This window comes from Hyposmocoma kahamanoa, unplaced genomic scaffold (assembly GCF_003589595.1).
Source record: "Hyposmocoma kahamanoa isolate Upper Pololo Valley unplaced genomic scaffold, ASM358959v1 100021, whole genome shotgun sequence".
NCBI classification, from domain to species: Eukaryota; Metazoa; Arthropoda; class Insecta; order Lepidoptera; family Cosmopterigidae; genus Hyposmocoma; species Hyposmocoma kahamanoa.
The window spans coordinates 11,201,944-11,229,300 of NW_020653200.1; the positions used below are offsets into that span (position 1 = coordinate 11,201,944).

General features: G+C 35.7%; 3 protein-coding genes across 3 annotated transcripts in view; all 3 read left to right on the forward strand.

Annotated features, from left to right (window-relative positions):
- Window positions 1–3,756, forward strand: part of LOC113225672 (protein AF-10-like) — a 48,893-nt gene extending 45,137 nt beyond the window's left edge. The window contains exon 26 of the mRNA XM_026458054.1: window positions 3,605–3,756. Coding sequence (XP_026313839.1) covers window positions 3,605–3,756 — 152 coding nt within the window. The remainder of the gene's footprint in view (window positions 1–3,604) is intronic.
- Window positions 3,757–5,381: 1,625 nt separating this feature from the next.
- Window positions 5,382–27,130, forward strand: LOC113225681 (sensory neuron membrane protein 2-like). The gene is made up of 9 exons (XM_026458065.1): window positions 5,382–5,495; window positions 6,064–6,221; window positions 7,215–7,356; window positions 16,506–16,772; window positions 17,018–17,253; window positions 18,454–18,635; window positions 25,481–25,599; window positions 25,777–25,902; window positions 26,907–27,130. Exons 1-9 carry the CDS (start codon window positions 5,382–5,384, stop codon window positions 27,114–27,116), a joined length of 1,554 nt encoding a protein of 517 aa, XP_026313850.1. The 3' UTR covers window positions 27,117–27,130.
- On the forward strand, window positions 20,124–22,297 carry LOC113227588 (location of vulva defective 1-like). Its single transcript, XM_026460581.1, has one exon. It carries the CDS (start codon window positions 20,140–20,142, stop codon window positions 21,778–21,780), a length of 1,641 nt encoding a protein of 546 aa, XP_026316366.1. The 5' UTR covers window positions 20,124–20,139; the 3' UTR covers window positions 21,781–22,297.
- Window positions 27,131–27,357: the final 227 nt, after the last annotated feature.

Consider the following 27,357-nt stretch of genomic DNA (forward strand, 5'->3'; position numbering starts at 1 on the left):
CCGAACCATGTTGACAAAACTAGCAGTAAAACAGCCCCGACTCATGAATCGATCTTCACCATTATTGCTCCACGACAACGCGAGACCTCACACAGCACGAGAAACCATTTTGACCCTTCAGGAACTGCAGTTAGAAACCATTCGTTATCCTCCGTATTCACCAGACCTTGCTCCAACGGACTACCATTTTTTTCGTGATTTGGACAATTATCTACGTGACAAGAAGTTTTCTTCCCAGGAGGCAGTACAAAATGCTTTCACACAGTTTGTGCAGTCTAGATCGTCGGAGTTCCATCGCAAAGGCATTAATAACCTTCCCATTAGATGGCAGCAATGTATAGATAATAATGGCAACTATTTTGATTAAATAAATTTGTTAAAAATTTAAAAAATAAACAATTTAGATTTTCAGTACAAATCGGCAATTTCATACTTTAACCCCTATTATTATAATATATTGCACTGTTAATACAATAGTGTATTCACTCAAAAAGTATATTTTTTTCAAAATCGATGAAAAACGAATTACTCGCTTCCAGCGAAATATTATTAAAATTTATGTATAGGTTAAAGTTTATTTATTACAGACATCTAAACAAGTATTTATTACAGACATTCCCTACTTGCCAAATAAAAGGAAAAAATAACATAATATTTTTTATAAACTTTATTATTAAGACTGTTTTAGCCAAAACTAGTAGTTCGCAAAAAGTTTGTCTCATTTTGAGTTAAATAGATTTATTTGAATTGTTTCTTACAATATTTTAACGACGGTTTTATTGGCGTGTAGAGAATCAAATTTTACGATCAGCTATAGTATAAATCTTTGTATTTGTATAGTTTAAACACTATTGTAATAGCAGTGCGATATGTATTTTTTTAAGTAGTAAATAATAAGAAAACCTATGGCTTGGATGGCAACGGAGTGAAATACATTCAAAGCTCACCTAATTCGCAACATTAATGCGGCCAATTCAATCAACCAATCAATGGTGCTGCCTGTATTCAGAAGTGCGTGGTTGTGCGTTCATATAGACACAAGCACAAGTAGATATAAAACCGTGTATCGCCGATAAATCGAACACCGATACGATAGTACGTACGTAAGTGCGATTTATAATCAAACACTGCCATGCATACACTATAAAATGATTACACATTATGTGTTTGTACTTGCTATTATTAACAATTATAAGACACCTTGCTACAAAATATGAAAAAAGTAAAATGTTTTTTTCATATATCGCACCTCCGGTAAAACAGACTTCACTGCAAAAAATTGTCAAAAAGAACAATTTTTAAAATGCAATTTATACGGAAAAACCATTGACTTGGGAAAAACAGACACATTATGCATTCCTTCATTTTTGTATAGAGGGCGTAATGGGTATTGAAACAGTATTACATTTAAGAGTTTTTAAAGTGAGGTCAGTAGCCATAAATACAAAACTTTTAATTAATTTTTGGTAAATTTTACAAATGTAAGTCACTGCTTCACCGGAGGCGCGAAAGATTTTTCAGATTTGATTAGACGTTGAGACATTGCGTTTTAAAACTATCAGCAGTTTTACACGGAGGCGAAAAACTGTGGGCCATCCAGTTATGGGACAACTAGTCGAGATTGCAATTGCTGGAAAAGTCTCAGCGTAAGCGGTATACAATAGAACTAGGATCTTCCTCCTTTTAGTTACCAAACACTGAAATATGAAAAATACAAATAAATAAATATCGCTTTATTTATTTTCAAAAGAAGCTCTAGTTCTTATTACCCCTTAATTTATCAACTACAGGTACTATAACGGAATTACCGGTACATCCCATGTATCATTATGATGCTTTTTTGTTCAGTTCAACGACACAATTTAATAAAGAATCAAGTGCGCAGCGGGATTTAAAAAAAAGCACCGCAATATGAATAATTGTTACCATGTTGACAATGTGTACCTACTTGGATGTACAGCCGTCACCAAAATCATTTAAGCTAATAAAGTAACTAAGAATATTATAAGTTACACATTCATTACGAACTGTGAATGAGTAAGTAGGTATTAGGGTGAAGGTCACACATAATTATGGTCACTTAGGCCATAATTATTTGACCAACTAAAGATGTTAGCATACATGGTAATTATAATATCTAAGTACTTATTAATTCAGCTCTTTTCTTCGACTTAATAAAATGATTGTTTATGTATTTGTTTATTACTTCCGAGTAATAAAAACGCAAAATGAATAAATAAATTTCCGGGTTTGCGACATTTGCTTAATGACATAGTACAGCGTATGTGCCTGTACGTTGTCCGCATTGTAATAAAATAAAAAATAAAATCCCTCAACAATATTAAAAAAAATATATATAATCTTAATACCGTTGGACCGATTGATGGTATTACCGACCAGACGAACGAAATATCGTATAAATTTGTATTTCTGATTGCCCCTATTTGTATATTACGCTTATATTGGCTTGTCTTAGTCGCTTAAATAATTTATTGGCTGACTATACTACAAGCATATTTATGATGTCCCGTTATGCGGTCCGTTGTATTTTAATATGTTTAATTCCAAGAACAATGCAATGGCGTCACAAAAAAATCAATATGAGCAGGGTCATGCAAGAGCGCATTTGAGAAACACGATTCAATAGGTACTTATACTGAAATATGAAAGTTAAAGGTATACCTCTAAGAAAAAAATTCGGTGTAATTTATTTCTTCATACAAACTTTAAGGCATGCAACTTTTTACTCTTTAATGTATTGTCATTAATAAGCAATAACGCGAATGAATTTATTAACGAACTTCTATATATACCTATACAATCTCGATTTACATATTAAATACAATTTGGCATATACACAATTAAGCCTGGTGCCACACGTTACCAGACGTTTATATTTAGGTACTTACTCAGTTTAAAAAATTACTTTTATAATTTCGTCACTTTCTTATAGAGGGTGCGATATATTCCATTTATAGTAAGGAGTAAATATTTGTTTATTGTAGGTATTCTGTCGTAGGCTTTAATAGCAAACGAAATTAAATTGTCATCTACCTGTAAAATAAACATAAAGAATGCCCCAACGCCCTGACTGACGAAACAGCTTTTGGTTACAACCTATGTATGTTGCTGGAAAATAATCAAGATTTTTTTGCAATATAAAATACAGTTAACTTGACTGTCTCTGTGGCCGAACGATTACCATGCTGGTCTGCCACGCAAAGGTACTTTGTTTTTTAATTTGTAGTTGTCTATGTGTATGTCCATGGCACCCGCGACACATGGTTTCACTAGCGCGAGACGTATATAAAGTATTAAATAAAACAGAATTAAAAAATATTTGATTGCACACCGTTTAGGCGTCGCATACTCAACACATCGCGTGCTTTTATTCACCCATTTCTAGCGATTCACTACAATTTTTAGCGTTTAAAACATGGAAGATACGAAAAAGAATTTTACTTCTAATAGACTTTCCTGTGTTGCAGTTCGCAGTCGAAAATTGCTAACGGACAACCATGTTGGATGCTTTTTTTTTACGTGGGGAAATCCTCGTAGATACCATTTATATGGTCTGTTTGTCATTTATACCTCTCTGCTGCAGGAGCCACAGCAGAGGTTAGGTCGGACTCCTACCGACTAAAACCGTCGATGTTCCGTCCCGGTGCCTTTTCCCGGGACTACGGGGGCGCTTTCGCAATGTCGGATGCTTCTGCCTCAACTTTTCAAAGGGTTGTTTGTTGCGGGTTGCCTTAGAATAGGAAATGTCAATCGGAGACTTTATACATTACAAAAGGATACTAAATCTTACTTTGCTATTAAATCCTGGGAAACGATACCGACAATAAAAAAATTCTAACCAAAAATGACTATCAAATCGCAATAGAAATGATAAGATTAATAAAAAAATAAGATTTTCAAGTCAGTTTACAAAATGTAAGTCATATTTTTATGAAAAAAAATGTAAGGCACGTTTATCCATCTACATACATTAGCGTTCGTTGATGAATACAAGACTAAGTTGCTGTTGCCACAGGATGTGATCAAAATATTAATACTAAATATTACAGGAAATAATATTACAATTGAAACACGCCATATCTACATCTCTAATTATTGACGTCCTCGATACTGAATAGAAACTTGACTATAGAGTATGAAGTGTAACAAGTCCCAGGTTCTAACAGGCTTTAAACCAATTTACGACAAGGTCGACCTTTACTACATTGGTCCTGGTTTGGGTGTTTAGGGTACCACCTAGAGCATAGGTCCCCAAACTTTTTGGCTCACAGACAAGATAAACAATTTCGACGCCCACCCCCACAAAAAGAAAAATATTTAAAACACGTATATTGACTGAACACAAAAAATCAGGAGGAAGAAAATACGTATATATAGTGTAGTTTTCACAGATAATTCAGGTTTTTTGATATGCGATAGCACGCCCTGGACGCACCCCCTCCCAATTTACCACGCCTCTAGGACTCTTCAGCGCCCAAAGTCCCAAATCAAAGTGGTCCCAGCCGTCACACGGTTGGGACCACTTTGCGACACTATGACCTGCAGTTAATTATATTATATAGTAGAGTAGATTTGAATAGGAAAAAGGAATTTATAATTGCTTAGTTCGAGACTAGATTATTTATATAATTAGGTGTTCTTGTCTGCCATATTTATTATAAATAATAATTTAGAAGTGATGACCCTCTTCATTGACCACTATCAAGATAAAGTACTATCTACGAATACTATGGAGCATTTAGGTTAACTATTTTATCACTAAGTCTTTTATCACATGTATTTATTTGTGTATACAAACATGAATGTATATTCCAGCTTAATGACTTATATTTACAAAACAAGGTGTAAAATTGATAGCGATACCAGTGCATATATGTTACTTTGTAAGGGTTCTTCATATTTATTATTTATTTATTTACACGTTAGCGTTTTCTCTCGCATTATATTATCCCGTTTTGGAGTAAGTATACTTGATCTAACGCCCTTAGTCATTTCGCGAAATTGATTATCAAACATCTAGATTATCCATTCGCTACAAAATAATATATACAACAGTTTTTAATCGTTATATCATTCTAGACTCATACACTAAACTAATTTACAAATTTCCTTAAGGAGATTTGATAATTAAAACAAATATGCTAAAAACAATTTTACTACTGATTGTGGCTTGTCTTAAATTATCGTTAATTAACAACTTTAAACAAAAAAATGGTTTTAATGAATAGATAAAACCCTAATTACAATCTGTTATCAATGAAAATCAAGCGTTTCATATTTTAGTCCTTTCGTAAACATATCAGTGCCTACCTCTACGGTAACGGACGACTTTATAGAAAAAATAAATTTGTTAATAAAAAATGGGTATGATATGCGGGGTGGTTATCTCGGTCATAGGCGCTGTTTTAGTAATAGTAATAAGCAGTGTAGGATATGCGGTTATTCCCGGTATAGTTGAAAGGAGTATTATAAATGTAAGTATATATATAATTTAGTTTCTCATTAGACCATTTATCTCGGCGATGAAAATGATATTGAATATCATTTCACAGTTAAACTATTACAGCGAGAACCCTTTTCAAATGCCATCCGTCAATTATGATCCATTTAAAACGGTCCGGTTTTGGGGGGTTATGTTGCCATGTGTCCAAAAGAATCGGATTCATGATCTTCTATGGCATTATCCTTTACTTTTATTACACATTTAGCTTTCAACTGGTAAGCTCTTCTCTCTTATAATCTCCTTTCATGGATTTCATTGCATTTCCCAATTCAAATATCTGAAAAATATATGACATCGATACTTAAGATTTTACAGCACCTAACGCACTACTTACAGCTTCGTAATACGCGCATGCCTCGTATAAGCTTACCTCACGGTAAATTTCACACTGTAGACGGGCTTTAACGCCTTGTTGTTCAGCGCACTTGGAAGTATATCCGGATACAAATTTTGATGCTCAAAAAAGTGTTTCTAGAAGCGAAAAGTCCGTCATTGGTACTAGAAAATTTCACATTGATGTCTGGCCTTTTTTATTTTAGGAAATAACGCTAATTAATGACACGATACAATTAGAGAGGTTCATGACGGTGCCGTTCCCACTTAACTTCACCGTGCGTTTGTGGAATATTACAAACAGGGATGAGGTCCTAGCCGGTGCAGTACCCGTTATGACCGAAGCTGGACCTTATATTTACAAGTAAGTAGAGTGCTCCAGCAATTAATAAAGACCATCTTAAAATAATGTACTTAAAATGATTGGCACACCTGTTTCAGTTGACTACTGCTTGGACAGAAATTGATATAAAACCCTACTGAATTTCGAGTTTTATGCTCATACAACATTTCGCAACAACGATAAGAATCTTGTACGGGCTACTCTTTTCACCATATCCACACGGTAACAGACATCAATACAAGCACGTATGACATAAACAATTCAATTAAAAAAACAAACTTAAATAGAAATTAAGCGTGGACGTGGACGTCTAAGAATAAATAACTGAATATTATTTACTACTTCGAGGTAACCATCTTAATACTAATGCAGTTAATATTCTGTTGATGAACGGCAACTTTATACCAATATCCTAGTTTTTGAAGCCGCTCGTTTTCGTCAGTGTATAAGTATTAGTTTTATTTAATAAAGGTAGTAGTACCTAGTATATTATGAAGCAAATTCTTAAACATTACAAAATATAATTAATTGATCTAATCTAACTAATCCTCGATCTATCAATTTAATCGTTTCTGAAATTAAGCTCTGTTAATACTACCAAAGTACGTACACAGCACCTTACGACATAATAGTACGTACATAATATATTCTTCTAGATATGCTGGTGTGACAAATACTCGTAATCGTCCGTGACGTAGTTTAATAGGTATCTGTTACAAAAACGAATATCGATCATGGTTGTTGCTTAAGCGGGTCTTTTACATATCAGCCAATGCGGATGCTGATTTTTGGGCTTGACTTGATTTCTGACCTATAAAAAAAAATCGTGAAGCTAACTAATATTGCAGCCGGCTATGATATAGAAAGCAAAAAAAAAATACGCTCCATTGAACTAGAAGACCATTGTCTTTGCTACATTCATTAATGTAGCCCAATATAACAGCCTCTTATTGTCTTCCACTTTCAAGAAACTAAAAATTACAGGTATACTGAAATATGTTATTTTGTTTTCAGGCTACATCAACAAAGAATTATTGATGAGCTGGATGAAAGCAATATAACCTACAGAATTTTGAACCACTTTGAGTTTGATCCCATAGCTTCTTATCCTAATACTGAAGACGACATCGTTACAATGATCAATATACCTTACCATGTAAGTGCACAGGGCCACACACTCTGTACTTAGATACTCTAAAATATATTCTGTTGCTGGGCACAAGTCATATAATCGTAATCCGCTACCACCATCATCACAATCATGATTCCAAAAACGAACTCTGACCTCGTGCATGGACGGAGGTCTAAGTTAATGCTAACTACATTGACATTTTTACTGTATAATTTTTAACATAGCTATATATTGTTGATGAGAACTTATGCCATATTATCATATTATAAAATAATATGTTCGCTGTGCGAATGTTAACAATCAGGATTACAGCTATTGTGTAATGGGTATGTGGCTGCTATGCCTTTGATTTTTATTATTTAGCTTTTAATTACTCTCACCATCCTCAGCCCGACGTCACCCACAAAGGGTATACGTTCTCCCATAGATATGAAAATATATGCTTCCTCCGTCCCTTAGTTGGTGTCATCCACCACGATTTGGCGCGTGTCTCAACATCTACGAACCTCGATTTTAACTATGTCGTCTACGCATCTCGCTGCAGGACGCCTCATGTTTTCCTAATCTCTTCTTAATCACCATTCGGTTATTATAAACTCCTACTTCTAGGACCCAAAATAGTCGTCGGGTTTCGAAATTCGGAACTCGTTCTATAAGTTTAACGCTGAGCATGACAAGTTTGTGGCTGTCTGTGTAATTCTCATTTTATATACAGCCTCTTGAGTGAGCATCCATGTCTCAGCACCGTAAGTCATAGGGACTGAACACCCCTATCCCCCACCGAACTATCGAATGCAGCTCATCCTTTTTGTTGCGTTTTGTGATCTCTATTTACTGATGATTTACCTACTAAACTTAGATAAAACTACTGGTCAACCAGCCTCTCATTTCTTTCTTTAACAGTGTAATTTGTAGTACTGAAGAGTTTCGCCATAATCTTCGTCTTGGACAAAACTCAAAGAGGCATTAAAAAGGTGTTGGTATATGGTGGCACATAAAGCTTGACACCTGAACTTGGAACCGCACTTATCGCAAGCAGTATAGAGTTGAATTTATATCATAAGTGTCAAACTTGACGTGCTCTTAACCTAATATAAGACCGTCTGCGAATCGTAGATGAGACAAGTAGAAATCATTGTTATTGTTGTTATATGTTACTCCATATTCTTCCCAGTATGGTATTTTTATGACAACTTTAAGAACTACCGTAAATAATGTGGAGCGAATAGTGTATCGTTGTCTCATAGCTCGCCAAATAGATACAGGATTCGTCGGGGCTTGGATTTGCATTTGCAGTGTAGCTGGAGCATAAAGCTACCTCGAGCACATTTACATACTTAACGAGAATCTATATGACAGCGATGGAGAGCGTGGAACACGGCCCAATGTTCAATACTAACGAAATCGTTCTCGTAACAGCCCGTTAAAATGGTCCAGTAGTATTCGTGACACTTCGCCATCAACTGCTTCACCGTATGAATGTGATAAATGATCGAATATCCGCACAGTTGTTCGATGGGCTGGGACTCGTCGTGCTCGCGGGTAAGTCTGATCGCTAACATTTTGCCCAAAAACTTACATATAGCAAAGTGAGAGCAAACTTAGAGTGGAAGTAAACTACTTTGAATTTATCATTATTTTATATACACTATGGTGGCAACTAATTACTCTACATTTTTTGTCACGATTTCAATATATTGTGCTATAACCCAAGTTGGTCATTCGAATAATCAGATCATGCCTTTGAATGGTTGTAAAGAATTTGACCGCTTATATTATCCGATAAGATTGAAGAATAATCCTGATATAAATAATATGAAAACTTCAAAAAATTTATTCAAATAACACACGTGTAATATTTTCACAATTTTTCAGTCGTGTTCATTGACCTAGGTCAATGTTCGTGTTTATAATTTTAACTATTCCTTAAGCGTCATTACGCTTAAGCAATAATGCTGACACAATGAGTTTTGTTACACCTGATGTATAGATCATCCAAAATGTATTGAATCTATACGCTTCAATAAATTTTGGATGATCTATAAATCGGGTGTAACAAATCTCATTGCGTAAAAATTATCAAAAATATAAGTAATCTAAAATTCCGGGAGTTGATACAGGCTAACTAACAAGAGTTGATGAAACCAACTTAAACATCTGTGTGTTGATGAATTTGTATTCGGTGGTGAGGACAAATTTCAATGCATACTGTGATTCAGACACGCTTATTATCTCGCTCCCACGCGTTAGTCCGATTACGGGATTTTTTAGTACAAATCCATAGAAGCTCTACTACCAGCACTCTAATACCGTACAAGGTCACTAAACTTAAAATACTGGCAAACCCACACAGAACTAATGAGTATTGTTAAATACCATCTACAGGACAACGTGTTTACAGCAGGGTACGTAATTAAGAATGAGTTATTAAACGGGAAATCAATCTTTTTCTGATTCATCAATGCATTAATAACATCCTAAAATTGAGTTTGGCACTAGAATATCGTAAATATAAGTAGGCTGGCTTATTTAACTGGCATGCAACTCTACATAATGAAAAGTCAATAATGGAGGACAACAGACGCTTTAAGGCTTAGTTCTATATGAGTACACAGCTTCCACCGCGCAGATCCATCGCCCGCACAGGCGCATTAACGGCAGGTTTTGATCCTGTCTCTAATTGCAAACTTGTTCAATTATGATGCTATAGGTTTGTCCACCTAAAAAGGCCGTGAGATGGTGATTTCTCCGATGGAGAAAAAGCGTGTCAATTTGTTATCAGTAATAATAATATAATATTAATATTTAATAACAATATTTGAACGCTTCCTAACCACGTTATTGTTACACGATCAAGATGAAAAAGCAAATATACGTTGCTTTTCACAATAATTTCGAATCAATTAAATATGAATTAAAAATTACCAATGAGCACCAAATTCTATCATGAAATCTAATAGCGTATAAACCTTATCATTGTGTATAAGCCCCATAAGAAAGTGTACATGCTAATCGATCTGCGGAGACACCCAGACGAACTTGCGGAAGGTACCAAAATAAAATTTTTGCTACAGGATCCTTTTAGAATAAGCACCGAATTACAAAGGAATTTTCCGCATTCTCCCCCCTTTTTTTTTCACGGGGGGAAAATCTTTATGGATACCCCTGAGCCCAGAGAGACTCAGGGGTTATGTGGGGACTCTCCCTCCACACTGGAAGGCCTACCCCACTAAAACCCCCCCGGGTTTCCCTCTCGTTGGTTGAGTCGGCGCCGTGAGATCAGCGAACATTCACCACGACGCCGCCCAGCCGCCCTAGCTTGCGCCAGGTGCCCGCACCAACGGAGGGACGAGCCGGTTGTCCTCCGACCCGCCCCCCAGACGAGTGAGGCCGTGCAATGCAGGCTCCGGAGTCCCTGTCCAGAGCCCGCTGGTCTCACTAGGGGATCAGGCGAGCAGCGAACTGCCTTCGCCTTCTCCCCGTACGTCTGCGCCGGAGCGGGTGCGCGTCTGCCGCGTCCTCGCGCACCCGCTCCGCGGCCTCCTTTTGCGACATAACCTCTGTGCAAAAGGAGGCCACCGCCTCCCAGGACTCCTCGCTATCGAGCATTTTCGACAACTTGCTCCCCGAATAGTGGGCGCCGCATCGGCGTTGGGCAGGCTCCTGCCCAACCTCGGGGGGGGGCACCACGCCTGGACCATGGCTGCTTCCTCTGCGAGCCCAGATCCAGAGCCGAGGTCCAGGCGGGTGAGTGCCCATTTAGGAAAGCCCCCCCCCCCCCCCCCCCCATATTTCGACTATTTTTTCCAACCTCTAAGGTCTAGTATCACAAAAACATTTACATATATTTGAAAAATTTTGACAAATTTATTTTGTTTTCTTGTTTGTTCAAGTTGAAATCTAAATAAGAATTCTTTATTTACGTAATTCGAAAAATAAAAGACGATCTCAAGCATTTTTTAAACAAGCATTGTGTTGTATCATTACCTTAACGGGCATTTATTTTGATGAATGAATATTTATTTATTTATTTATTTATTATCACCCGCCAAATGATGAATCTATATTGACACCACGAATATCACTTATAATATCGGATTATGTACACATATACCGTATATAATATATAATATAATATACCATATTTATGTGAAAACAATTTTGGCATAATCAATTTTTTGGTCAAGCGTGTGTTGTCCATAAAAATGAATAAAATTGATAATTTTTTGTGCTGATTGCCTCAGTTTTATGTAAGGATCATTTCATTGCATGAGATGAAAAAATCGGACAAGCAGAAGTTAGTCCAATATAATAAAACATTTTTCATACGTTGGGCCACCGAGGTCGTCAAATAAGTACAGGCTAACTATTATAATATGGTACTTATCTACTTATATTGTCATGTCAAATTCTGTACAACCTGTGTTTTCACAAAACCTATCTTCAACGCAAACATGTTTTTAATTTAAATTTATTATAAATTCAATTTATCAAACGCTTGTTACAAAACGACGTTGACAGATCACAGCGCTTTTATTCTGATAGTAAGTAGCACTTGGTCAGCAAATGAACCCCTACAGCCATGACACCAAAGCAAGCAAATATAATAAAATAAAAAATAAGAATGTAAAAATATTTATTAATAATACCTAGAAATTAACATAATAAAATTAATACTTAATGGACATACACTTAAAAGTAAATGAATTATGAATTACAAGGTTGTTTCTATGTAAGATTTAAATTCTATGTAAGGTTTAAAAATTACAATAAATCTTTAAGAGCATAGGTTCCCTAACTTTTTGGCTCACCTCCCACTTAGGCAAGATAAAAAAATTGCAACGCCAAAAAATAATTGAAAACACGTATTTTTTATATTAACACAAAAAATCATGAGAAAAAAATTATATACTTACATATAGAGTATACAGTTTATATAGATTTAGGTTTTTTTAAATACTGTAGGGACATGCCCCCCCAATTACTCCCGAGACCAGTAGGGACCACTTTGGGAAACTACGTTTTAGAGTAATAAAAGAATTCGCACATACATATAAATCAAATCACCTGCAATGCAAAATCAGGGCGATAAGCATATGCAAAACAATACTGCCCTCGGAATGAAAAAAGGCACAACTGCTATGTAAAGTACGCATAGTTGTGCATTTTTTCGTTACGAGGGCAGAATACTCGTCAAGAAATAATAGTGATAGTTGTAATTTATTATTGATAAGTTCGTTCTCTCTTGACTGTATATTAAGAGCACATCAAATTTGACACTTTGGACTATTCTTATGGAAAACGGCATATAGTTCATATGCAATATTTTAAATTATTAAAATATTCCGTTTATCTTCAAATGCAATAAGGATACTTTCTCGCAGACTAATTTACATAGGTCTTTTAACAAAATGCAGTGACACTGCTGCGGGAACAAGCAGGATGCGACGGTATGAAATCTCGGTTATACTGTCCAAAAAATGAGTACTTCTCCGGATATTTTTCCTATAATTTTCCACAGTTAACGTTGACACCGGTCAAACGTTGAAGTTACTGAACGAAAACGGTGGAGCCACTAAGAAGAATTTTTTTCGGTGTTGTGAAATCATATAAGTAGATCTCGTTTATTTTATAATTTACGTATATATATATATATATATATAGAACTTCAAGAGATATTTCTAAACGTAGAATATAATATGAGCCTTCGGAATGATATTTTTCCAATTTTTCGGAAAATATACCGGAAAAATCTCCCCTATTTGAAATTTTTCGAAAAATTATGCAACAGAAGACGCACCGTTAATTGGGCAATTAGATATTTGATCCCTCGAATAAGCTACCTCCGAAATCAGAATAATTCAACAAAAGGCACAATTTTTGTATAAAATATTATGGAAAAGGCAATAAAAACATTCAATTCAATCACAATTCACATTTACTAATGTGACTAACTATAAAAACTAAAATTTATTTATAAATCGACCAGAACAACGCCAACAAATTTCACATTATGACTATTAATTAAAATCAGTTTTCAGTTTGGCTGTTCAACCTTTTTTCTATCACACCAAGTATTTCCGTACAATTTTTGTAACTTGCGCGATTAATACCTTTCATTACTTTTTATACATGAACAGGTATTCATGTAACTTCAAAATCTTTCCTTCCGCTTTTTCTTCACATACCTCTGTCTATCGTTTTCTTTAAGCGTTTCATGTATAATTGGATCGCTTTTTGTCTTTGATTTTCTAGCACGTTCCTTCATCTTCTTGATTTCCAGTTTTTCTTTTCTGTTTTCATTTTCCTTATTCATTTTCACCGGGAAGTAAGTAGTCATATAAAATTGTGAAAATCAATAATATTAACTAAATAATTAAATATATATGAAAAAACGTATAAAATTCTTGGTTTTGAAAGAAAATATAGCTTTGATGGCAGTTTTTTCCGACTTCGGTGGAAGCTTTTCTGAATTCGATGGTATGAAATCCACCGAAACCAAGGCCACGGGATTCAGAAAATACATATTTTTTTTATATTACTCGTAAACGACAATACTTGTAAAACCAGCAAAATTGTTATTGTATTCTTATTGTTACAACACATTATAAAATATATTATACACAACCAAAAATTAGTTTTTGATACATCGAATTAAAAAATCAACCTGGATCAAATCCATCGAATTAGATATTTACACATAAAAAGTCCTAAAATCGGCAACAAATCATCCACCTGTTCTCTCCAGCCGCAGGGGTGGGCGTGGTGATGGACGAATAGTGCGAACGAATTGCGAAGCTTCTAAAATACTTCATTTGTGATGTGTAGCGTGATTAGCAACGACCACCAAAATCCCGTGTAAGCCTGGGGCACGCAGCAATCTTGGTATTGTGATAAAACTAATGCCTAGTTTATAGTGAAATTCGGATTATAAGTACTATCATCTAATTTATTATACGTGAACTAAAGTCTAATATTGATATACGGTTTCAATTTTGAGAAAATTGACACTTCGTGCTGGATTCTGCAATCGGGACACGCCACCGTTGTCAGTCAAAGTCAAAGTCAAAGATTATTTATTCCATAGGTAAAATAAATTTACACTTGAAAACGTCACATTTAAGCTACATTTAAGCTACTGCTCGTTCACTACGCTGACCTCCCTGAGAAGAACGAGCAAGAAACTCTAGGGATTGCTCTTTTCAATAAACTTAAATGCTATGGAATACACTTTGAATCAAATTTGTGTGGATTCTGGAGCCATGTCGTCTTTCCATACATCTTTATCTAACACGTAGTCTTCAATTTTGTAATATGATTTTTCGATCAAAATATTTTTAATGTAGTTTTTAAACTTAGGAAATGATAAACTTAATATATGCTCCGGAATCTTATTGTAAAAACGTATACAGTTCCCCATAAAAGAGTTGTTTACCTTGGTTAAACGAAATCGTGGTACCATGAGTTTGGACTTAGCTCTAAGGTTAATATTATGGATATCTTCTTTCTTATTGAAATTATGTAAATTTTTACGGGCATATAAAATATTTGAGTAAATGTACTGTGATGCCACAGTCATGATACCAGTCTCCTTAAACTTTTCTCTGAGAGATACCCGAGAGCCTAGACGGTACACAGAACGAATCGCTCGTTTTTGCAATACAAATATGGTTTGAATATCTGCCGCTTTACCCCACATGAGAATCCCGTAGGACATTATACTATGGAAGTAACTAAAGTAAACTAGTCTAGCAGTACTAACATCGGTAAGCTCACGTATTCTGCGGACTGCGTATGCAGCGGAGCTTAATCTGCTGGCCAGGGACGATATATGTGGAAACCACTGAAGTTTACTATCTAAGGTCACTCCCAAGAAGATTGCTTTATTAACAAGGTCTAACTTTTCTCCGTTTATTTCTATGCTTGGACTAGTCGATTTTACGTTAGGTAATTCAAATTTAACACATTTTGTCTTCTTGGCATTAAGCAATAAATTGTTAGCATTAAACCAATAAACTACCTTAGAGAGGGTATCATTAATACGGTCATAGTTAATGTCATGTCTGTCTGTTTTAAAAATCAAGGATGTGTCATCAGCAAACAACACTATTTCGCAATGGTCCTTAACAAAGAATGGCAGATCATTAATATAAATCAGAAATAAGAAAGGTCCAAGTATTGAGCCCTGCGGAACACCCATTTTTACTGGAGAACCCAAAGAAGTCACTCCATTTATGTCTATTTTCTGAATTCTACCGTTGAGATATGACGAGACAAGTTTCGACGCCTTGCCATTTACACCGTAATGTTCCAGCTTCCTAATAAGAGTATTATGATCAACGCAATCAAATGCCTTTGAGAGGTCACAGAAAACACCAATAGCGTTCTGGGACCTTTCCCAAGCATCAAAGATGTGTTTTAGTAACGCTACCCCCGCATCGCTAGTCGATCTACCACTAGTAAACCCGTATTGTTCACTATGAAAAATATGATTCCTACCGAAATAGGACAGTAATTGAGTTAGCATAACCTTTTCGAATATTTTACTTAAAGCTGGTAAAATTGAAATAGGCCTATAGTTGCTAGGATCAACTTTCCTACCGCTTTTGAATAAGGGAATAACCTTGCTGTATTTCATTAAATCGGGATAAACACCTTCGTCAACGCACCTATTGAAAGCTACAGCTAACTGTGGGGAAATGAGATTAATAACTGAGTCTATAACTTTAGTTGATATGCCCCAGAGATCTTCAGTTTTTTTAACATGTATCGACTTAAAAGCTTTTATGATGCCTTGTGGATTAACATGACGAAAATTAAATAAACTGCCACAAACGTTAACATTTTCCTTTAGGAGATCAATAGCAAGAATTTAGGCATTTCGGATATTTTCTTCATTAGGTCCGAAAGTTTTTGAAAATTATAAATATGTCCTCTCCAGTTAGCTTTCGACGTTTATTAGGTATACACTCTATTTTTTGTAGATTTTTGTTTTGATAAAAAAGGGGAGTTTAGTATGCACTAACACAGAAAATTGCGGTTTTGGAGAAATGCCGTAAGGTATATTACCTTCAGTCACTTAAAATCCTCTGCTTAGCGGTCCGTCATTGGGTGCCGGACCTTATTAGACTCTCTTGTAACAATCTTTGAACAAAATCAACATTTGATTGCAGGCCATCATACAGGTCGCAGAGACGCTATTCCCGGGTAGTACCATAACCCAGTTGTTAAACCCTTTCCTTGGAAGCGTCTTCGGAGAGTTCAACACACCCATTGCGCCATTTCGTGTCCGAGACGTTCTATTTGATGGAATACCAATTTGTCAGAGCTCTGGGATCCCAGCTGCAACCATATGCCAGTTAATCAGAAGCATGAGTGATGACACCCAAAATATGGAACCGCAACAAGATGGCTCACTGTTATTTTCATTGGTCGGTTATGTAAGTTTCTTTCTTAGACATTTTTATGCGATCTATAAAGTTAGGTATTGTCTATGTGTGTTTCAATAACCATTAAAGTATTGCCAATCTTTCATAAAATCAATATTATGTCATTGTGTCAAGGTAACGAAAGTTCCTTATGTATTTGTTCAACCCTGACGTTGGCGAAATCGTCGCGCAAAACGACGGAGCCATAGATACAAAAGTTGAAGTTGAAGTTGATTTGTAAAATATTGTTTGAACAGAGAAATGGGAACCCGAGTCACACATACGTAGCGTCTCGTGGTTTGGATGACCATGCCGATCTAGGACGCATCTTTTTGTACAACAATTTGACTAGCTTGCGATTCTGGAAAGACCCGGAGGGAGAAATCGGCGGTGGCGGCGTTTGCAACATGATCAATGGCACCGACTCCGGCATCTTCGCGCCGTTCCTTACCGAGGACACAATACTCTACGCTCTTAACACCGATATCTGCAGGTTATATGTATTTTTATACGACACATATTATTACGTCACGTATAACATTGCAAGCTTGACTCGTGTACTTACGGGGTTGAAATGTGATTGACCGAATAACATAAAGTTATATTAACAATCATACATGATCGAAATCAATTATAACGTTTAATTAACTAATTGCCATGACATGACTGCCTCTGTGGCCGAACTGTTACCATGCCGGACTGCCACGCAGAGGTCCCAGGTTCGATTCCCGGGCCCAGGAAAAAAATTTGCATGGCCTTTATTTATTTCTCTCGTGAATTTGGGTGCGTTATTATTATTATAACCTGTGACATATTTCATCTCTCTATTGTTTTCTAGTCTGCCATTATGATTTTTATAATATATACTTATGACTGTTGAATGTGTATACAAGCAAAATATTCGTAATATTTTATTCGTCATCTGCGTTTTATTTAATATAATTCCTAATGATTATTGTAAATATTACGCTTATTCTTGGTATGCATATATTTAATACCCTGTTTACGTAAACTTAAGTAAACGTTCCTGACTAAAAATTCTGGAAACAGCTCCAGGAATTCAAGAATCTCACCAAACATGATAAGAACCAGCTACCATAGTAAACTTGGCAGTGCTATAACGATTGCCTTAATACGATTCGAAAATTGTACAATGGCCCGTGAACGAAATTCCGACCTTCGCCATTGTGTTGGCGTTATATTGCGGAACAAATAACTGATAATAAAGACATATTCCAGGACATGAAATTGTATGGAACACATGAAATAGAGAACACAGTTTTTTCCTAATACTTAAGACATTCTGTAAACAGAGTTGCGCAGTGGAAGCATACCAAGTCCATAATCTGATAAACACCGCATTGAATGAAATAGAGAACACAGTTTTTTCCTAATACTTAAGACATACTGTAAACAGAGTTGCGCAGTGGAAGCATACCAAGTCCATAATCTGATAAACACCGCATTGGTTAGCAGACATTTTTTTTTAAATCTATGACTAATGACTAAGACCAAGATATTTTGATATTACTCCAACATATACTACCCAGCCTAAGGTAAATCAGATGTTTCCAGAATTTCATATTCTACGAATACCACCCCACGTAAAAAGTAAGCTGGACTACAAAAATTTATATTTAACAGTCATGCCGAATTAATAATGACATAAATAAATGAAGACATTATGACGCAGGTCAGTAAAGTTGCAGTACCAACAGGATTCGGAGTACGAAGGCATTCCGACTATGCGGTTTGCAGCAAACGAGTGGTTCCTGAATAACGACGATGGATGCTTCTGTCTCAACATGACGCACGGCATCAACCAAGAAAATGGCTGCCTGCTGCATGGTGCCATTGAACTCTTTACTTGCACTGGTAAGCTTTACAGTTCAATGTATAATTACTACTAACTGTTAACAAAGTGGCATGCTCTCACTCAGCATAGTCTCATGACTCCACAATTAATAAAAATACGACCACAGCTCATATGGTCGCTTTTATATAGATTGTATATTGCTCTGACATTGTTTGCCAATGTCAATTTCATGAATGCTACGAATGGGATAAGAATTTCCTGTTAGCGATGCAAAAACACGACTGCTAGTAACTTCGTCAAATAATATGTTATAAGTGTATTGAAAATAATATAACAATGGTATGGCTATACGAATAATAATCATAATTTTCATAATCATAATTTTACCTGAAATACAAGGTTCTTATGACGTTACGCAAGACGTTATGCAATAAACAATTTTATATTTTTATTATTATTATAATAGTAAAGGATTTGATACTTTGCATTATTAATTTAAGAATGCGCAATTATTGAATAGTGTATCGGTATTATATATATAAAAATTAAAAATTACTTTATGTAAAATGTAAAATCATTATAATGTAAAATCTGATACATAAAGATAATGATAGATAATCTATAAACGTGTTTCTGTTGAATGCACGTGTGCTGACTTGTGATTCGATAAAATTAGGCAGTAAGACAAGTGGCTTACCCCTGACCTACGCCCGGAAGTATATAGTCATAAGTTCGTAGGCAGCTCCGCCTATTTATATTTACCCAAAACAACAAAACTGCTATATCTCCAGTACCACAACAGTTTTGATTGTCCACTGAAATTAAACTGAACATAGATTTAACACAAAAATGTTAGCTTTTCATTAACCCTTGTTAAGAATATTATCCATCTTAACTGAAGATGTTTATGTCCTGGATAAATAAATATGCGGCACCTACGGAATAATTTTAGTATTGTCTTTGATTAGGAACCACTCACCGAAAATTAAATCCAACAAATAAAATTAAATAGCTTACACTGTATTTCGAAATTCATTAGGTTAAGAAATAAGTATCAAAGATAATTAACGTACTAAGAACTATCAATGATAACTAAACTACCCTTTAGTATTCGTAGTACCTACTATCGGTCCTGCTCAAAATTAATGATAAAAAAATATATCACTTATACTACACATCGTAAAACAAGTTTAAGAAAATTGTTTTTAAGTAATGATGTAACTGATACGTGTTTAAAAACATTATTGAAATAAACGACTTAGTTGGGCACCTCTGATATGATGACGTCAAGTCAAGGTGAACTGCTGTTACTCTGCTCATCTGCAGTTCTGCCCGCGACCAGTCGTGTTTTAAAACTAGGAAGCACCCATAGGTTATTATATGTTATATGCAATAGCATACTCTATACCATTATGTACGACTAGCAAAGTGTCATAGGGCGAAATACACCAATGCAGTCACAATTACTGTTAAATATGCGGGCGCGGCATAGTTTAGAAAGAATCGCGGGCCAGAGCATCTGTAAAAAGCGAGTGTTTGTCAGTGGACCACACGCATGTAGCAATGCGCGCCGTCGCGTGGTGGACGTGCGCACTGTTCGCGCTCGCGAGTGCCCGTATTTACGAACGCTGCGAACTCGCCCAAGACTTAGATAGATTAGGCGTGGAACAAGAATATCTGTCGACCTGGGTTTGCATCGCTTTCCATGAATCTAGATTTGACACTGCCGCTAATAATCGCTACAGTGGCGACCATGGGATACTCCAAATAAGTGAATTGTACTGGTGTGGTCCTGGAAAAGCCTGTGAGATCTCGTGTTCTGACCTCCGCGATGACAATATAACCGACGACTTGCAATGTGCGCAGAAAATTTACGAGGAACACACGAGACTCCAGGGCAATGGTTTCCTCGCTTGGGTCGTTTATCCGCAACACTGCAAGCACAATACTAAAAAGTACCTCGCTGATTGCAACTCTACATATCATAAGGACTTTGCCCCAAAAATTATCGATCAACCTTATACGTTCAAGTACGACACTAACCATAGTTTTAGTTATGAGTTATACCCGCAAGTAGACGATCTGAAACCACCTTACTTCATGCTTTCTACAATCCTATTCGGAAGTAACAAAAATAAACTTGAACAAGCTACAGAACACAAAGAGGAAAATGTGACAAATTGGGTAAATTACAAAATTGACAATATTGATGAATTGAAATTGCCGATGTTGTATAAACATCTGACGTCTCACACTACAACTATAAAAAGCACAGCCACGAGTACGACGACAACTTCTCGTCCTGCGGTGCCACAAAAGCAAATATATACCAATCAATTCCACGTAAGACCATTAATGTCCACCAAAACAATCGAAATGAGAACAGTAACTCCTCGTTCGCAACACTTCTTTCCTACGAAGGTGCACTCGACTTCCAATCCTAATTTTAACCATCTGCTATCGTTACCACCAAAAAATGTCACAACAGTAGCTGCAACAAATGTCATAATCACAACAGTAGCTACTGCTAAGCCGATACCAACGAGAAGTACACGTTACACTTTAGCACGTGGCATTACGACCTCGTCACCGAAAACCATCAAACATACTACTAAGGTCACCAAAGCCACGCCACCAAGGGCAACCAAATTGTTGCCATTTGTTATCAAGACTACTACAACCGTAACACGACTACCATTTATATTCGCTACAAGTCCATCAACGAGAACTCTCCTCACAACCACAAAAACAATATCGAACATGGGGGCGAATAAAATTTTTCCATTTATTTACAAGGACAGCAAAGAAGAAAAACGCGTATCCTCGACATCAACTCGACTAACATCGCCTACGACTAAAGCCATGCCATTTATTTTCATACCTTCCACGACATCCTCTCCGAAAACTACTACGTCTAAACGGAAGCCTTCGCCAACCAACCAATCGTTAACGCCATTGACGAAAACTCCAAGAACAAATGTGACTAAAGCCAGTTCGACTAAAACTACTTCTGTTACTAAAACTACTCCTGTACCCAGAACAACTCAATCGCTATTCGACCTTTACTTAAATCCTACAACGCGCCCTAAATTAGCGCCTTATAGAGTACCACAAGAGAACAATTCATACAAACTCAAAATATTTTCCGATGGTACGACGACACTCGTCCCAACATATCAGTTTAGAGACAAGAAAATTCCGTAAGACGGTACATAAGTAATTGTCACCTTGGTATATAACATAAGCCTTAGACAACACTTTTTGAAAGTGGGTATATATTTTAACTTTTTATGTATAAGAAAATCAACCATTTGTACACCCATATGTATTTACAATCAAACGTTGTAAAACTTAATATTTAGAAAAATTCTAGGGAACGTTTTCTTCCATAATTGGCTTAAATCCATAGGATACGAGTTCCTTATAAAAATATTTAACTTTTTATGTATAAGAAGATCAACCATTTGTACATCCATATGAATTTATAATCAAATGTCGTATAACTTAATATTTATAAAAGTTCTAGGGACCATTCGCTTGCATAAATCCGTTGGATACGAGTTCCTTATAGAAATATATCATAAACTTTCATAAACAGCTGAGAAAAAAGTAATTTGGATTATTATTCGCTAAAGGTATTTTAATATTGCTTGTAACTTTATATAGTGTAATTTGAATAAAGAAATTGTGATTTTTTTTCTTAAGTTACAAAAAGACAAATATTAACTTTTATTAAATATCTCATGTCTAAATACGTTAATGACACCCACTTTTGTTAAAAAAGTCACAATTTAAATACTGATCGCAAGAAAATATCTAATAATTTTCAGATTAATAAAAAATAATAAAATAATGTATTTTTTATTATAACTTCCATTGACGCAAAGCATCGAGAGGAAAGTAGAATATAGGAAAAATTTACAAAACTTATTCGACTTCTTCAACTAACATTGGATTAGGACCAGGGCTAAAAAAAATGCATCTATAGACTCCATAAAGGAAATTCGCGTTCAGCAATAGGTCGGAATCATATAGTAGAATGAAGCAAAGAAAATAATTACAAAGCTTGTAAACATTTTCTGAGTCAACCCCTTGACACAAATGCATGAGTATTAGATATGTTAATACTCACTTGTTTACGATAGTTGAAAACAAATCGAAGCAAAACAATGATAATAAACATTTGAATTGAAGCATTTTACATCGAAGTCAAAATGCCTTGTCCGAAATTAACAATATAAATTTTCGCTTCATTTCGTATAACATACAATGTGGTATTTTTAAAATTCAGTACCATGCCTATGCTCCATGCCCATGACCATGCCTATGCTCCATGCCCATGACCATGCCCATGCCTATGTGAAAAATTACGTGAAAGTCGACTTTCCAAAGATATTAATTAGATGAGCCAGTTCGAAATTTGGTTTGGAAATGGAAGTTCCCTAACAAAAGATTAAGTAGTTTTGTGACGTCGACTGTTACCCAAGACAACCTGTATTGATATTGTTACTGAGGCACACCATCTATGTTTCGTACCAAACACTTTAGCGACATCGCCTAGCAAAATTAGTTTCCATATTATTATGGACGACTAAAAAGTAATTAAAAAGATAAAACGTAAAAATACGTCAGAATATATACAAACTAGTGCCAAAGTTGCAAATTACATCGAAAAGTAACAGAGAGTACAAATAATTATAACTTTTTTAAAACAAAAACCGACCTCAAAAGTTCGTGGAATTAATTACATCTATTTGTCAAGTTTTATATATTAAAATCGGTTACCGGAAAGTACGCGAAACCGGATTAATCCCTTAGTTTGCCACCCTTAGAGGTGGAATATTTTCTTCAAATTTATATGGAACCAATACTGAGGTAGACAAAATCGGTTCACAAATGCCGGAGTAATGAAGTAACACGCGTACCAAAAAATACAGTCTAATTGCGATGCGAATCTCCTCCTTTTTTTATAGTCGGTTAATTATCTATAATATAGCGTGTATTGCGACTCTTCCGAATGGTATTTGTTTATGTTTTAGTGAGTAGTCACGCGAGTAGTGGCATTCTAGATGTATTGCACTGCAACAAAGGAGTTTGGAAGTCGTACAAAGACGTATTACGTTAAAATTACGTTACGAGTTCATTCAAGAGGCGTAGTATTATTATTACTAACATGTGTACATAGCGTCAGCAAAAGATGATACAGGTACATGGTTCAGATAACTATAATATACATGTACCTATTTGTTTTAACTTCCTAACTATAGGTGTTATTTCAAGAACATTACCTGTAAGTAGAAGTCTACTTTCTTGTTTCCCTTCGCTATTAATATCCATGAGACAAATAACAATTTATATTAAAAATTTCATAGTAACTTGTTTATGTGGCCGGGTTTGTAAACAAAGACTCGCAGCCAAAATTAGTAATGACACTAGCGAAGGCAATATAAATTCGGAAGATTAATTAATGACCTTTGAGATTTAAAACAATTAATATTCATTTAAGAGGTAGGGTGAGCCAAGTGACAAGTCTAGTGGGGCCGGTATTCTGTACAATATATTTTATATATATATTAGTACAGTAGTAAAATAGAGTAACAATTATAATGATACACATCATACGCATTGTGGTCATGGGGGATGGTAATCAGATATTTCTAAACATTACTTATTGACAATATAAATGTTAACAAGCTAAACTTAGTAAAGTTGTTCACACTCAAGGAAAACAAATTGACATTCCGCGAGTATGCTTACACGTAAACCGTGACATTTATGTAAGCATAGCCTCCTGGCATTAATCACTTTAAGATTTTTCTTAGAAGTATTTGACCGGAATATTAAGGCTTTAGTATTATTAAAAGCTGATATTAGTAGTATTTATTTATTCGGGATGAAACGTATAGTGATTTGGCCAGATATTGGTTACAAACAGCATGTCCGTTTCATTTAAATTTTGTTCAGTTTTTAGTTTTGTTTAGTTATAAACAGTTTGCCAAGTGCATAGTGAATGAAGGTTAAGGCTCAATTTACATTATACAAGCGTCAATTTCGCCTTGTTACACGAGAATGCTCGAGAATTCTCGCGACTGCGCCCTGAGGCTATAGTATTTACTTGTTTACTGTAGATTTTTTTACATGACAATGATTTTTATTTCACTTATTTGTGGAGCAGAAGAAGAAAAGAAAAGGAAGAACTTAAAAAGGAAAAGAGATATTTGGGTGCATGGTTTACGGAGAAACGAAAGCTTTTTGGTCAATTTGAAACATTTCGCAAAGTTTTTTGTATCTCTACTATAATTGTTTAGTAGACGCTTGATGCCGCACTGCGCCTTTTCGCCACTTTCTGAAAATTCACCAGACGTTGCTGACGGTAGCAGTGGAAATACTCGAGAATGCGCGAGAATTCTCTGGAAGATGCTCAACCTATTTTTTGGCTCGTGTCTATTTGTACATTACACAACTGACATGAAATTCTTTACGCTACGTACAATTTCGTTACAAAAATTCGCTTCCACTTCGTTCCCGGCAAAGTAAACTGAGCCTTAAGGTGCCTACCCCATGGGAGACAGGTGTAGCGGTATACATGCAGTATATAAACTAACTAAATGTTTCAGCAACATATTCAAGAGTACATCAGAGTAATTATTTTGTTTTGTGACCAATTTATTTTCTTATAAGTTTGTTGTTTTCTAAATACGTTCGTCTTATGACTATACCTAATCATTAACTGTTTGATGCCTAAGTTGTCTACATAAATGTCCTGTCATGAAGGTACTACCGCATATTATTATATACGTTTCATATTATCACTGCTAACCCATGGAACTCCACTGCGACACACGAGTCCATTTAGGAATACCCCTAGAGTAAACAACAAGTTAAACCAAACTACTTTTTCCAGGCGCATACATGGTGTTAACTAACCCCCACTTTCTCTTCGCTGACATCCGATACAGAAATGGAGTAATAGGCATGACTCCCAACGTTGACCAACACCGAATATTCCTTGACTTAGAACCGGTAAGAAGAAAATTGTATTTATTTTATTAAATTTATTTATTCGTATACTACACACACGCACACTTCTGAAAACGCACATATTCACACACACAAGGGGGCGGGAGGCTACAGGCTTACAGGGCAACTAAAATTGTAACATACAGATATGATGTATTACCCTTACCCTATTCATTACAGAATACAGGAATATTGGTGCGTGGCGCAAAACGAGCTCAATTCAATGTCTTCATGCGCTCAGTTGCTGGCATAACAGCCACTCAGAATTTACGCACCACGCTAACGCCTATCTTCTGGGTTGAAGAGGTAAATGTAACCGAATACGTTACACATACACAATACACATGTAAATTCAACGGATACTAAGGCTAAGTTATGAAAAAACACAAAATTATGAAAACTAACGCCAAAAATTTTAAGTTATTAATGAAAAAATTATTTTCTTTCATATTATTTGAAATTAGTTGGTCTAATTTCCTTAGACAAATTGCTATAAAATATATAAACCAAGAACGTACTTTCGAGCACAACTTTAACGACGGGTACGTCTTAGCTGAACAAGGCGTAAGAGTTGTCGACTGGCGACCGGCAGCCGCGTAGGTACCGTACCGATAGCCGACCACCAACAAGGTGGACCGATGATCTGATGAAGGTTCTAAGAATCTACTGGACGCAAACAGCACAAGACTGGTCGTCATGGTGATCTTTAGAGGAAGTCTACTACTAGTAGTGACATCTTTTGGTTGAAATGGTGATGATTATGTCGATGACGAACGAGGCTTTTTAATATTACCTAAATGTTTTGTGTTGCGTGTAAGTTTTCAAAATTACAATAAATCGTCGGGGATACCGCAATTATGCGTAACTAGCATACTGATTTAGTGAAATCTATTGTTATCAATCCGTAAGTAACATAAATTAATGCTTACCTACTGTGCAAAAATGCAAGTCACAGTAATTGAAATAACAAAGTATAACGTTTAAACTCTCTCCCATAAAATTTGATCTCGTGAATATACGCGCCTTTTACCAATGCTACATACGATATGTCCTCGACGACATCGCGCCTCCGCTGAAACTTCCTTTATTTTTTCCATCCTCTGACGCTGGAACACAGACTTGTCTGCAAAAAGTTGTGTTGCCAATTAGGTATGCATTCATTAATTTTTTTCCATCGAGGGCGTTTGTAGTGTAATGTTTATAGAAATGGTGTAACAAAGGTGTAACATTAAAAACCCTTTCAAATGTGATCAGTAGCTTTAAACATATTACTTTTAACACGTGAATATGTATATAATATTATTTTACAGGGCATGTCCCTTCCTGAAAAATATGTCGATGAAATCAAGTCCAACTTGCTGTCGTCGCTGAATTTGATACGAATACTGGTACCGGTCCTTATAGCAGTATCTACGCTGATCCTTGTCATTGGCCTGGCGGTCATAGTTATAGTAAAAATGAGGATGTCTAAAGAGCAACCTATAACCATGCCGGTCACACGGCCAGCATTCACAACATGAAAATAAATGTTACCCGAAAAATAAACTTGTTTTACTTTTTCCTCAAAGACTATAGACAACATGGTAAAGTACGCAAACCAATGATATTGTATCTTTAATAGCCTCGTACTAGTGTACAAACTGTCAATATTAATTGTCAAAAAGGAATTTGTGTATGGGTAAAGACCATGTAAAGACCGTAATGTTACATTCTTAGAATCATCATTTTCAGAGGAATCATCAACTTCAGGTGACAAAACCC